Below are 13,938 nucleotides of genomic sequence, written 5' to 3'. Positions count from 1 at the left end.
GTCCACTTCAGCCTCAAAGCTCTTTATGGAACCAAATCCTCCAACATAACCATTTAAACGAGCTGCAATGCGAGACTTCTTCAGTTCTTCGTCATTTAAACCCAGACTTCTCAACAACAAGGGGTGCTGACGCAGCATGTACTTTTGATGGTACCTAAAACAGAATATCAAAGATTGCATTTCAATTGAAAATATCAACCTCTTTAAGTTCCCTGGAAAAAATCTTTAAAACACAGCTGACTACCTTCATATCATCATCTTTCAAACTGGTAGTCTAAATCCCACAGGGATCAATGAACGCTTTTCATTCCACTAATTTATTCATGTTTTTCTCGTTGCCATGTTCCCACCAATAACGTAGCTCCATTTTCTGCCTTTAAAAGCACACACAACCTACAATTCCTCTATTCGCTCCGACGAAGGGCTAACGCTCGAAACGTCAGCTTTTGTAATCGTTACAGTGGCCAATTTACCATTTCAACTTTGTTGACATATCCAAATTATTTCGTTACTCCCACCGACGCAGCCCCAAACAGTCTCTTTCGAAATTATCAGCCTTTATACCTTCATATCAGCTAATCAGCTAAGAGCAAAAACAGATTCCCAAGAAATTCAAACTGTCAGTGGAAAGAAATAACTTGAATGTTGTAGTCAGCCACAATGACTCAACATGTCCACTGGCAAGTAATATTTATCTAAGTACGTGATGTATCAACCAAAGTCAACCAAAGTAGGAAGTGCAAAGACCGAAATATCTGGGGTCTACATAATTTGAAATCTTTTTAAAACAAGTAAAACATAAGTCAGGTAAAAGTCTTCTGACATGAATCAAGAGCCCCCGATAATGCTGAACCTTGTTCAAACAAAGCAACTGAGAGTTCTGTTACTTCCCTGGATGGGATGCCAGTACAACACAAGACAAGTTCCACCCCCCCCCCCCCCAAACAACATTTTGTCAGGTTTTACAACTGTTCAGGGGGAGCAGGGTTGGCGTAGTGGTGAGAACGCTTGCCTTCCACCAATGTGTCCTGGGTTCGCTTCCCGGACCCGGCGTTATAAGTGGATTGAGTTTGCTGGTTCTCTACTCTGCTCCAAGAGGTTTTCCTCCGGGTACTCCAGTTTTCCCCTCTCCTCTAAAACCATCATCATTTGAATTTATTTAATTTAGAGTTTATTCGGATTTACACACGACCCCACAAGCTGTTCAGCTTTAAACATTATCATGTCTAAATAAAGGTGTTATTATTATTATTATTATTATTATTATTATCATCATTATTATTATTATTATTATTATTCACTAATACCTAACAAACATGCTCCTGCAGGGCCCAGTTGTTTAACTTAAAGGTTGATTAACACTAACCAGGATTAAATTTAATCTGGATTTCTTTAATCCTTTTGTCAAAGGCCTGTTTGGATAATTTTCTCTATTTTCCTAAAAAAGGGCATCCAATCATCAAATTGTAGTTATTACAAAATTGTTCTGTGTTTTCTTTTGTTTGAAGCTCTTAGATCTGGAAAAAGATTTCACACTGACCCAGGGTTATCATAACCCAGCTTTGAACAACACTGCTCTTGGTGGTAAAAATGTACCCAAAATATAATTGCTGTTACGTTGTTTTCCCTTTCTCCTAAATTCTGCAAGTGTTACTCTTAAATCTGGAGATTTCAGGTAAACCTTCTACAATGACAGCTTACTATGTAACAGCCAAATTCTATGTTTCAAAGAAAAAGAAATGATCAGCAGTTCAGTAAGAAAAAAAGAATTTAAAGAGTGTCCAAAACACCACTATTTTGAGAAAGTTTTATTTCTGGGGACCATTTTCTGAATTTTGGTGTCAAAATGGCAACTTGAAAAACCTTGAGCTTGGAATACTGTTAATTGTTTGGTTCATATCTTTAAAAATCATGGTGATTTGTTACAGAAAAATTTGGAATTAAAACACTTACTGTTCAGCTACATAGAATGTGTTTGCTGGAAGGATCTTTGTTACTATCTTCCTCTTAATTGTCTTCTGATGTTCCTTGCGAGTCTCCTCTGCCAGTTGTTTTTGATCCTCATTGTGATAAAAAATGGCTGACATGTACTGAGCTTTATGAACTGCTGTAGGGTCATGATTTTTCCAAAAAAAAAGCAGCAGATCCTTGTAAGTAGTACAGTTTGGGTTATACTCCAACTCCAAGGTTTCTGTATGGTCCCCACTGACAAAGAACAAGTTAAAGGAAATAAATGAAATGACTAAATGGCAAGGAACACCATAGTTTGGTTTCCACTTGGTCAGGATTTTGTTGTATGGACCATTCCATAGAAACAGTCATAAGCCTTAAATTATATTTGTTCTCGAATGCCACCAAATTCAAAATAAACAACTTTAGTACAAGTGCTATGTAATATCTATTTACTAACCTAGCAATCCCCCAGCCCCAGAAGGACAATAACCTAACCTAACCCCGGCCCCAGAAGGACAAAATACATATAACAGTCTCAATGTTGTTTATTTCAACATTTACCTCATCTTTCCCAAACTATGATTGGAGTCTTTAGAACAACATTGGCTGAAATTTGTTATTTCTAATTGTTTGATCCTTCTAATATTTATTTCTTCTGGTTTTAAATTTGTCCTATAAATTGTTTTTCGTGACGACGATTTTGGTTCCCCAATTAAAACGGTGAACCAGAGAAAAAAGTCGGGCATGAAGCCCTGCAGACTTTGACAAGGGGAGTCATGGAAATGCTATTTAAAAGGCTTATTATCGGGAATATTAGATAAGTCAGCAAATTCTCATTAAAAAGATGATGTGAATCACTCATTAAAAAGATGATGTGAACCACCACAGGGGGCCCACATAAGCGGGGTGTCTGGTCATTTGTTCGGAATATAAAGAAATGTATGGGAGAATATTGAAGAGTCGTAATATCATAAACTTATATCGAGGAATGTCTATGTTAAGGCTCAAAATAAATGTAAACCTACTTCACTTGCCGTGTATTGTCGTTTCTGTGGTTCTAAATGGCGAATTTAGGCGATTTGGTAGATTTTGCGTTGACTGTTACTCTACTGTATAAGAAGGAGACAAGGGTGGAAAGCTCATTTTCAACCGCTCCGCTTTTGAAGCCAATTTTATTTATCTATTTATTTTTTGTTTATTTATTCCATTTCACTGCAATTACATGGGAAAAAAACAAAAGAACACACAATAATAACAAATTGGATTACATAACAAGGCAGTGGGGAAGACTAGAAGGGAACTGACAAACCATACAGACTAGTCAACCCATTATGAAGAAAATATATGGATATATAAAAACTTAATCAAAGTATGTAACTAGCTAGCTGCTAACTACTTAACTGAGTAATCTAACTAACTAACTAACTACCTAACAACCTTACTAAGTGCTGGTTTAGCCCAGGTGGCACAGGGATGCTAAGGGTCGAAAACCATATCGTCATAAAAAATAGTGCATAGTCTCTTAAAAGAAGAAACACTACATTTTCACTCAGAAATTAGAATCACCCGGCTTCCAAATCGAACACCAGATAAACCAAAAGGTTGACACTTCTTCTCGTCTCATTCAATCAAAGATCCATTCAAAATCCAAGCACTAACCGCCAAAGAACTTTAGAGAAATGAAGCTTTCCAAGCAATTGGCATCCGTGGCACAGATTTGGTGTGCCAGGGAACAACTGTCACGCTGTTTGCTCCACGCTAATTGGATGATGGTAAACAATGTCCTGTTTCAAATGCCTCATGTGAGAGGGGAGTCAGGGGCATATTCGTGCCGGCGATCCATTTACTGACTAGCCTGGTGTGAGGTTTATGGTGCGTGATGGAAACCCCACGCGACCTCAAACCTCTTTGTTCACGTAACCCAATGTGCTCTGAGAGGATACTTGTGATTATTTTCGAATAACAGATTGAGCTGAACGGTAAAGACAAGGAAGGGTTCAACTGGCATTGTTTTCCGTCTTAATAAAAATGACAATTGAAGGTTACAAAACATCACAGGGTAAATTAACTTTCTCCAAGATGGGTTTAGCAAACAAAGAGGTTCGAGGTCGTGTGGGGTTTCCATCATGCACCACAAACCTCACACTAGGCTAGTCAGTAAATGAATTGCCGGCGGAAATATGCCCCTGACTCCCCTCTCATGAGGCATTTGAAACAGGGCATTGTTTACCATCATCCAATTAGTGTGGAACAAACAGCGTGATGGTTGCTCCCTGGCACCCCAAATCTGTGCTGCGGATGCTGATCGCTTGGAAAGCTTCATTTCTCGATAGTTTTTTGGCGGTTAGCGCTTGGATTTTGAATGGATCTTTGATTGAATGACACGAGAAGAAGCGTCAACCTTTTGGTTTATCTGGTGTTTGATTTGGAAGCTGGGTGATTCTAATTTCTGGGTGAAAATCAGCTTCAAAAGCGGAGCGGTCGAAAATGAGCTTTCCACCCTTGTCTCCTTCTTATACAGTAGAGTAACAGTCAACGCAAAATCTACCAAATCACTTAAATTCGCCATTTAGAACCACAGAAACAACAATACACGGCAAGTGAGGTAGGTTTACATTTATTTTGAGCCTTAACATAGACATTCCACGATACAAGTTTACAATATTACGACTCTTCAATATTCTCCCATACATTTCTTTATATTTCGAACAAACGACCAGACACGCCGCTTGTGTGGGCCCCCTGTGGATTCACTTGTGGTGTTAATACGACCATAACCGACAGAGCTGAATAACGTATACACATGAGCTAGGTTTTGCCGTGGAAACATGGATTTTGAGTCATTCGCATGGTTGATTTCCTATTCTGTTGCTTTGAGGCATCATTTTCCCTGCCACTTTCCTTTTACAGAACAACCTCCAAAAACTTGGTACACCCCCTAAAAATTTTCAAAAATTAATTTTCTCCTTAAAAACTCTGGAATTAGGAAAATTCCTTTGACGAAAACAGAGTTCCTCAGTTTTGACAGTCAGCCCTTGTTATTTTCCGCTGATTTTGCTAAATTTTAGACCTAGGACACTTGAGCCCGCGTTGTTGACCACATACCCTATGACGTCGCATTTCATTATTCAGCTCTGTCAACATAACCAAAGACACAGCATCTTTCACGACATACACAATTTAAACTTGCGGTAAATTATGTAAATTTACATTCTACGTTTCAGCTAAGTAACAGCTTCCAGTATCAAATGGCTTTGAGAGAACTTTTTATTAAGGATATAAGAAAAGCTTATCTTTTCGTTTTTTTTTTTTTTTTTTCAAATTTTCACAAATTTGAGTTTGCTGCTAGAGTTTGAAACCATGTACGTATACATCGAAAACATCACGAGACTATGACGATCGAGTAATTAAAAGTTATTATGCAATAAAGTAAAGGAAAAGTGAAATTTACTTTTACTTGACACTGTTCGATTTCATTAAGCAAAAGGAGATATTTCGCTTTCAACAAGTCTACCATTGACTGGTAACTTTAATACTCACAGGCTTGTGTAGGTCGGAAACAACTTAGATCCTCCAGTGTAACCAACCCTCGTTCGGACGACGCCATCAACGCATCCAAACTGAGCCTCGGGGAACCAAAATCAGCTCATGGCAAAAGTTGCCGTCAGTGTTTCGCCATCTGCCATGTCTTCAGGAGGTGGCCTCACAGTTTCAATCGCACTGCCAAGTGTATTCCCCGTCTTGATGAGCGAAATCGACCGGAATGATCTAAAAACTGCTGACAGTAGTGCTGACCCGCGCGACATAGTAGGAATGATGTCATGAGAATGCTGGTTCCAGACTCTTTGTTATTGTTATGAGGTCTACCTTGACAAGGGATTGGGGCCCTGGGGCCCTGGGGCCCGTTTCTCGAACGTCCGGGTAACTTAACGGCCCGGCGAAGCCATGTTTTACATGTAAAATCAAAATTTAAATGATAGGAAAGCAGTTTCTGGCACCCAGACCAGTCCTTTATTAGTTTCTTTAGCTGATTTTTTTATTGTATCGTTTTCAAAACTTTTGAAATCCCCATTTTGAACGAAAATAGAACAGCTTTACGGACCCGTTAACTTAACGGAACTTTCAATAAACGGGCCCCAAGGGCTAAAGAACAAAAAGGACTGGTTTGTGTGCCAGAATCTCCTATCCTATCCTTTAAATTTTGATTTTAAAACATGGCTTCTAGGCATGAATAGATTGTGTTAGTAAATCCAGGAAAGTTGCTTGACAGTACACCCAAAAGTTGCTCTGACTAAAGTTGCTCAAAAATAAAAGTTGCCACCCAAATTTAAAAAAGTTTGTTATTTTTGAGCGTCATTTTATTCTAGATTACTACTCAAAACATGACGTTGTATGTGTAAATGTGTAATTTGTTGTGATCAACATAATCTCAACGTAACTAATAATAGAAAGTATTTTCTAATGACGTTTTGGATAGTCTTTAACGCGATCCCAAGCGTTGTTTCAGTTCCTTTCCCTGAGGACAGGGTCGAGCTACCGCTTCTCGTTGTTTGTATATGCCTTCATTGACATGAATTTTTCACTTTCTAAAAATTGAAGCTCTTGCAGGACTATTATTACATATATATTATATATATTATTTTGCTGCGGGGAAGGTCACAAACAAGGCCTTGAAGCCCTCAAAAAACGGGGTGCCAGAACAATCGCAAGAGCTGTGCGCAGCAACCCGGCAATGGACGTTCTGAAATAGCCCACGCTGGAGGAGCGCCGTCGTAAATCTGCTTTTAAACTCGTTAACAAATGTCTGCAAAGTCAATGTTCCCAATAATTTAAATAATATTTTAAACGTAATAATATAATCTACGCGCGCGCCACTAGACAAAGTAACCTTTAACATCCGCCTTCTGTGAGGACTGAGATCGCAAAACGATTTTTCTATGGTTGCACTCTTTTTAACGAAGTATGTTGATGGTTTTTCGTATCTATTTACTTCTAAATCTTTTATTTGTACATAGTTTTCTATCTATACTATTATCAGTATCAGCGTAATGCATATGTATACTATAATTTTTGGTACATTGTTCAGGGCTCCCATTGATAACAGACAGCTTTTTGCATCTGAAGGGGCTACCCTGAGCGGTATAAATCAATAAAGGTTCTGCTTCTATTAAGAGTTGCCCCAGCGGCTATAATGACCTCAATAGGGTCAATATCTGTATTAATTTCATTTTCCTCGTGAGACATTCGGCTTCTAATTGTGTCGCCTCGCACGCGCGGGAAGCTCTATTGTTGAAGAGAATAACCGCTGGACGTAAGAGCCTGTGGGAACTAGATCACTTAATTATTCAGCTTTTTGTAGTACAAAATTTTTTTAAGTTTTTATTTCTAAGTATAGCTATATTGTTAATTGCATATTTTATTTATTTATTTATTACTTTTATTAGCTATGTTTAAATTTTTTTCTTTTATCTCTTCTTGATGTGTAATAGCGTTAAAGAGTATTAAAATATATATGTGGATGTTTCACGTCACGTGAGTTCTTTATGCAGTGACTGTTGTTCATCCCGGCCATGAGAAGTTTTAAATGGACGGCGTGAAGGAGTATTTACTCGCAAAATACTTCAGTCCTTTTGGATATATTGTCGCAGTTTTTCATCTTCTGGCTTTAATAGCGCTTGCCGCTGCCGCTGGAGTCTTGAGAACGAGTGAGCGTCGAAGATTTAGCTGTCCGTCCTCTCATGATTCTCGTGACGACTGTCTAAGGAAATATGAGGAACAGATCTACTCTGGTTTGCCATTCTATGGATTTGTTCTGTTGTGTTTTGCGTCTCTTTTGGCTGTGTGTATCACCTACTCGTGGTGCTTTGTAAAATCGCGAGTCGATGAGATTGAAATCGCCTTGAAGCCAGACCAGGAAAACCCTCGCCGTCGGCCCAGACTGAAAACCCGCCGAGTGTTCTGGTCTTATTTTCTTCACCTTGTTTTGCGAGTTTTGTTGGGGATTTTGTTCATTACCTTGCAGAACTTTGTGTTTTATCCAAGTGGATTTCCAGCAGAATTTGTTTGTTTTTCTCCTACAGTAAAGCGGACAGCAAATTCCACGAATGTTAATGCGACCGAAGAAAGTTCCTTGGCCATCGACTGTGACAATTCCATTGCATCTGACAATGCCGTCTACGCGAGGGGAATTTGGATAGCGAACATTCTGTTTACGTTGCTTATATCTGGAGAGATATGCTACCTTGCAGTGCGAGCAGTACAGAAGAAACAGTTCATGTTCGACTCCGAATTCTGTGAGAGACACTTTTTTAGCAAGGGCAGGAACCCTGTCGCGCTGCGCGAGTCGACATTTCGAATGAGGAGTCGAATGCGCGAAGAGACTGAAATTATGGAACCTTTGATTGGGCAACCAGAAATCGAACAAGTCAGATATTTAGATGACGCATTTGTCGATCTTGTTATTTACACTGGAAGAGCATGTGGCGAATTTGCTGACTTGTTGAAAAGACATGAAATATTTGATATATATTTGAAGCCCCGGTGTGGATCAATAGCTGTAAAGAAGGTTAACGAGCTTTTTCTTCCTAATGAAGATACTCGAGATCCCCGTAAAATTCTCGTGGTTGGTCGCCCCGGCATCGGAAAGTCTCTTCTTTGCACGAAATTGTCGCGTGACTGGAGCAAGAGTGATCTTTTGCGTGGCAGTGACAAAATCTTTGAGCATCTGTTTATGTTCCAATTCAGATGGTTTAATACCGAGACAATGAAAAAAATATCTCTCAAGCAGTTGTTGAGTCGTTTGTATTCAGAAGGAAGCATGGACAGTGAAGTCTTCCAATATATTTTAGACAACCCTGAGCGAGTGCTACTCATATTTGATGGTTTGGATGAGTTTAAGTACCATGAACGCATTCTCGAGGATGAAAGAGCACATGCTGGAAACAGTGCAACTGAAGAAATGCCATTTTCTGCACTTTATGTGAAGCTGATGAAAGGAAAGCAACTTTCAGGGGCCACAGTTTTGACTACATGTCGACCAAATGTTGTGCAGAGTGTTGCACATTTGCCATATGACAGACAGGTGGAGATTATGGGATTTACCCCAGAGAAAGTCCAGGAATATATACAGAAATTCTGTGCACATGACCTAGAGACAATGAACAGAATATGGGATCATGTCAGCAGCAGTTTAGAACTGCTCTCTTTGTGCTACATTCCTGTCAACAGTTTTATTATCTGTTCCCTTCTAGAAAAGTTGATTAAACTTCAACAACATCCAGGAAGTACTTTACCAGCAACTTCAACTGACATCTATGAAGGAGCTCTGAGGCTGTTCATTTTCAAGCATCACCCAGAATTTAAGGCAAAGTTGTTAACTAAGGATTATCTTCTGGGAAAGACAGGCTTCCCTGATCAAGTTGAGGAAACTTTGAACCAGGTTGGATCATTGGCAAAAACAGGAATACAGGAGAGGCGACTGATGTTTGACTCGGTGGAGATGAAAGGAGTAGAAGACTGTGGTTTGTTCAATCGCATGCCTGATCGTGAAGTTCTTCCCTTCAGATTGAAGTCCCAATTCTGTTTCATTCATTTGACTCTCCAGGAGTTTCTTGCTGCCAAAGAAATTGTGAAGATGAATCCTACCAACCTAAGCAATTTCATCCTCGCAAATGCTTCAGATCCAAAGTGGCATCTGGTGATTCAGTTTATAGCAGGCCTGCTACGTGAACAAACAAATGATGCTGTCAACAGTTTTGTAAGCCTCCTCTGTGACTCTTTAACAGAGGAGTATCCATTGAGGGGTAAATCTAACCTAAAAGCTGTTCTTATGTTGAAATGTTTGCATGAGTACAACGATGTTACAATTGTGGAAAAGGCAGCTTCAGATCTACGGAAAAACAAAATTTTCAACAATAAGATAGATTTATCCTTTTCTAGAATAACACCGGTTGACTGTGCAGCAATTGTGTTCTTTCTTGAGAAGCTGTACAACCTCATGGAGTTAGACCTGTCTTCTAACAAGATATCAGACCGAGGTGTTTCACTCCTGTGCAATTTACTTAGAGATGGACAAAGAAAAATCACAATGATAGACCTCAATAGCAATGAGATAAAGGACCAAGGTGTTTCACACCTCAGTGAAGCTTTAAAGGATGTAAACTGTAAACTCACTAAGTTATGCCTTGGTGGTAACTACATAACATACCAAGGTGCATCACATTTGCAGGATGCACTTAAAAATGTAAATTGTAAACTCACTGAGTTAGATCTTGGTGGCAATGGTATAGGGGATATAGGTGTTTCTCTACTGAGTGAAGCACTCAAAGATGCAAATTGTAAACTTGAAAAGTTGGATCTTAGTGAAACTGATCTAGCAGACCAGGGTGTTTCCCACTTGTTTGAAGCATTGAAAGATGTAAATTGTAAACTGACCGAATTGGACCTTTGTGGTAACATGATAGCTTTCCTTGGTGCTTCATACATGTGTGTTGCACTTAAAAATGTGAACTGTAAACTTAAAAAACTGAATCTTAGAGCAAACGAACTTGGTAACCAAGGTGTATTTCACCTGTGTGATGCACTTAAAGATGAAAACTGTAAATTTACAGAGTTGGATCTTCGTGGCAATGAGGTAGCAGATGAAGGTCTAGTACACCTATGTGATGCCCTTAAAGATGAAAATTGTTCAATTACTAATTTGGACCTAAGTTTTAACAAGATAACAGGGGATGGTATTCCTTACCTGCAAAGTGCACTCATGGATAAAAATTGTAAGCTTGTCCAGTTGGACCTTTCTATGAATGGCAAAACCCTACACCCATTTTCAATTGACAAATTGATTGAATCACTGAATGGAGGGGATTTATGGAATTTTGAACAAATTGCTTTGTTACCATTATATCATGCACTTAGAGATGAAAATTGTAAACTTGTGAAGCTTGATCTCAGAGGAACTGGCTTAAGGGATGATGATTTATTTTACTTGTGTGATGCACTTAAAGATGTACATTGTAAACTCACAGAGTTGTTCCTTGGTAAAGTGGGCCATGGTTTTTCACATATTTTTGGTACAATTAGACATGTAAATTGCAAACTCACTAAGTTGACAATTAGCTTTGGTGGCTACTCCCTGGGAACAGATGAAGATTTTTTACATTTGTCTGATGCACTTAAAGATGTAAATTGTAACCTCACTGAGTTGAACCTTGAGGGAAGCGAGGGAACAGATGAAGGTGTAATACATCTCTGTGATGCACTTAGGGATGAAAATTGTAAACTCACTCTGTTGAACCTAGGCCATACCCGATTGACAGATGATGGTGCATCACAGCTTTGCCTTTCACTCAAACACAACAATTGCAAACTCATTGAGCTGTCAATAGGGGACAATATGTTAACAGATCATTTCATACCACACCTGTGCTCTGCACTTAAAGACCCAAACTGTAAACTCATTAACTTAGACCTTACTTTTAACCACATTACAGATCAAGGTGTAGACATGCTATATTGTGCTCTAAAAGGTGTGAAAAGAACAAGTCATTTCAAGGTCGCCGTGTAGAAGGAAAAAAAGGAAACAATTAAAATTACCATGGCCTAGTTGCAGCTTTGTGTTAATGAGACCAGCAAACTAATTCTGTGAAAAATTATGGTTGGAGCTAGACAATGAGACTTCAATTCATCAGCTTGCAGCTTGTTTTCTTAGCATTAGATTGTTCTTAGTTTTAAAGTGTAAAATACTATAAAGGTATTAACATGCAATTGTGGGTGTGCATGGCTCAAAATGTGTTTGTGGTGATTTAGTAAGGTATAACATTTAAAGTTGTAACAAAGATAGGCTTTCTGATAATTATAAAGTGACTTGTTGATTATGCATTTGTGAGTGGTGTCTTTGCTTTAGGTGTTGTGCATAGTCAACCTGGTGTTGTTACTGGCTGTAACCATAAGGGATTCTAGTTTAGTTTAGTATAGTTTGTTAGCTTCGCCAACAGGCAGGGACACTGCAACAGCTTGCACCAATTACTGCGGGCCCGATAAACCCACCCATCCCACCCCAGAGGAGGACATCCACCACATAGTAATCTCATGCATGGGAAATTAATGTCTGCTACCCCTAACCCTGCAGGAGACGGGGCCTACCGTTTATTCGTCCTTATCCTAGAAGACTAGAATATCTATCCATTTCTTGATATTATAGAAAAGTACCAAATTCTCCTCAATTATTTTAAGACCATGAGTAATGGTCCGGCCAGGGCTCAAACCCTCGACCTCTCACACAACACAATCCAGCGCTCTAACCAAATGAGCCAACCAGGAGGCGGATTCTTACGTGTGCACATCCTTCAATCCATTTGTTTTCAGTGCAGTACCCAGTCTTGTTTACAGCAACTGTCAAATGAGCTTATGGTTTACAGAATATTTAGTATCATTGTTTCCTACTTCATGCCTTGCCACAAAAACTGAGCCCCACTTGGATCACTTAGCCCAGCTAGTACAGAGTTTATCAGGGGGATCCAAGGTTTCTAAGGAATTATGTAACTGATGGGTGATGTGAACAAATTTTTAAAGCCAACTACATAAGAAAAGGCTTGACTATAAGCAATAATATGTGAACTGCTAAGAATACATAGCAAACAAACTATCAGATTTTGCATAACTGGGTAGTTATACTAGAAAGCTTTAAATCATCACATGTAGGGGAGGGGTGGCCACCCCTTCCCTAGATCTGCACCTGCCCACATGCATAGATGTAGTTTATGATGCCACACTGCCAAAAACAATTGAAGATAAACAAAAATCAGATAACTCAAATCTTACCCCTGTCACTGAGAATGAATCTCTAACATTGCAAGGATGAGCCTAAATTTTCAACTGGACCCCCCTCTGCTCCCCCATTCTTTTCTGGTGGGGCTTCATTCCTAAGTATTAGCATCACATGTCCCTACCCATATTTAGCTGAAGTGGCCCAAATCAAAGATAACAGATGGGTTAGTATGAAAGTAAAGCGACACGGGCAAAGAGGTGTCGGTTTAAGTTCTATCCATATAAAATGCCAGACATTTCTCTTATAAAATGTCCATTGCTGTGATAATATTAGTGGTAACTGGCATTTCAAAGGATCAGGAATGCAGTGGGTGTGATTGTGATAACAGTTTTCAGTTGAGTTTTGAAATTAATCAAGCATTGCATTAGTTTCAGTCAACTTTGCTTCTGTTCTTGGTGAAGAAAACTGGCACAATCCTCTCAACTAATCAGAAGCAAAACTAAAAACAATCATGACTTGGTCATTCACATTTTCTCACTCTTCAAGCAGTTTGCCTGTTTTTCCTTTGAATTCTCATTTACCAATGATATTGTTTATGTGTGTTCTGATTTGTCCATGTTATTACTTTGGTTTTGGTTTTTTCAACACTGAATTGAAAACAAACAGCTCTTTATCAATTCAGGGGCCATCCATTGTTCAGAAATTAAACCTATAAATAATCCAACTTAAAAAACCTCAGTATTCTGATGCTCAAGTTTTCTTCTAGAACCTTATAATAATACAGGTGCACAAGCTTCAATCTTGCCATCTACAATTAACACTAAGTAGACTCAAGGCTACCTACAGTAATTTCACATCATCCATCCTGTACAAAATTTTCTAGTTTAAACTACAGGACTTCATAAACAGTGGGTCATGACACAGATCACAAAGTAAGCTCGCATCAATACTTGGTACTGACAAGTGATGGTTGTAAGCTTAATTCAGTGCAGTACTCCAAAGTAAAGGTTTTGCTGACAAACAATGTTCTACATCTAAATATCTTTGGTGCCAGTTTAAATGTCAAAGAGAATCATCATAGTGACATGAAAACTTGAAAGAATCATTTACTGAGATAGACAAACACCAACAAGGTAACAATTGACTAAAAAAGGAATGAAAACGGTTAACAATGGCAAAAATTAACATGGTTTATAAACATCCAGTGTGAAATTCAATCT

General features: G+C 38.8%; 2 protein-coding genes across 2 annotated transcripts; one reads left to right on the top strand and one right to left on the bottom strand.

Moving 5' to 3' along the window:
* Positions 1 to 5,782, bottom strand: LOC148715593 (peptide methionine sulfoxide reductase-like; the record flags this gene model as incomplete). The annotated part of the gene is given in 3 exon segments (XM_088746755.1): positions 1 to 154; positions 1,954 to 2,205; positions 5,494 to 5,782. Coding segments are annotated over 2 exon segments (288 nt in total), but the record flags the coding sequence as incomplete, so codon positions are not given.
* A 1,703-nt stretch (positions 5,783 to 7,485) lies between these two features.
* Positions 7,486 to 11,829, top strand: LOC111343785 (uncharacterized). Its single transcript, XM_022950975.2, has one exon. It carries the CDS (start codon positions 7,538 to 7,540, stop codon positions 11,513 to 11,515), a length of 3,978 nt encoding a protein of 1,325 aa, XP_022806710.2. The 5' UTR covers positions 7,486 to 7,537; the 3' UTR covers positions 11,516 to 11,829.
* Positions 11,830 to 13,938: the final 2,109 nt, after the last annotated feature.

This window comes from Stylophora pistillata, unplaced genomic scaffold (genome assembly GCF_964205215.1).
Source record: "Stylophora pistillata unplaced genomic scaffold, jaStyPist1.2 SCAFFOLD_4523, whole genome shotgun sequence".
In the NCBI taxonomy this organism is placed as follows: Eukaryota; Metazoa; Cnidaria; class Anthozoa; order Scleractinia; family Pocilloporidae; genus Stylophora; species Stylophora pistillata.
This window is presented reverse-complemented; position numbering and strand designations above follow the sequence as displayed.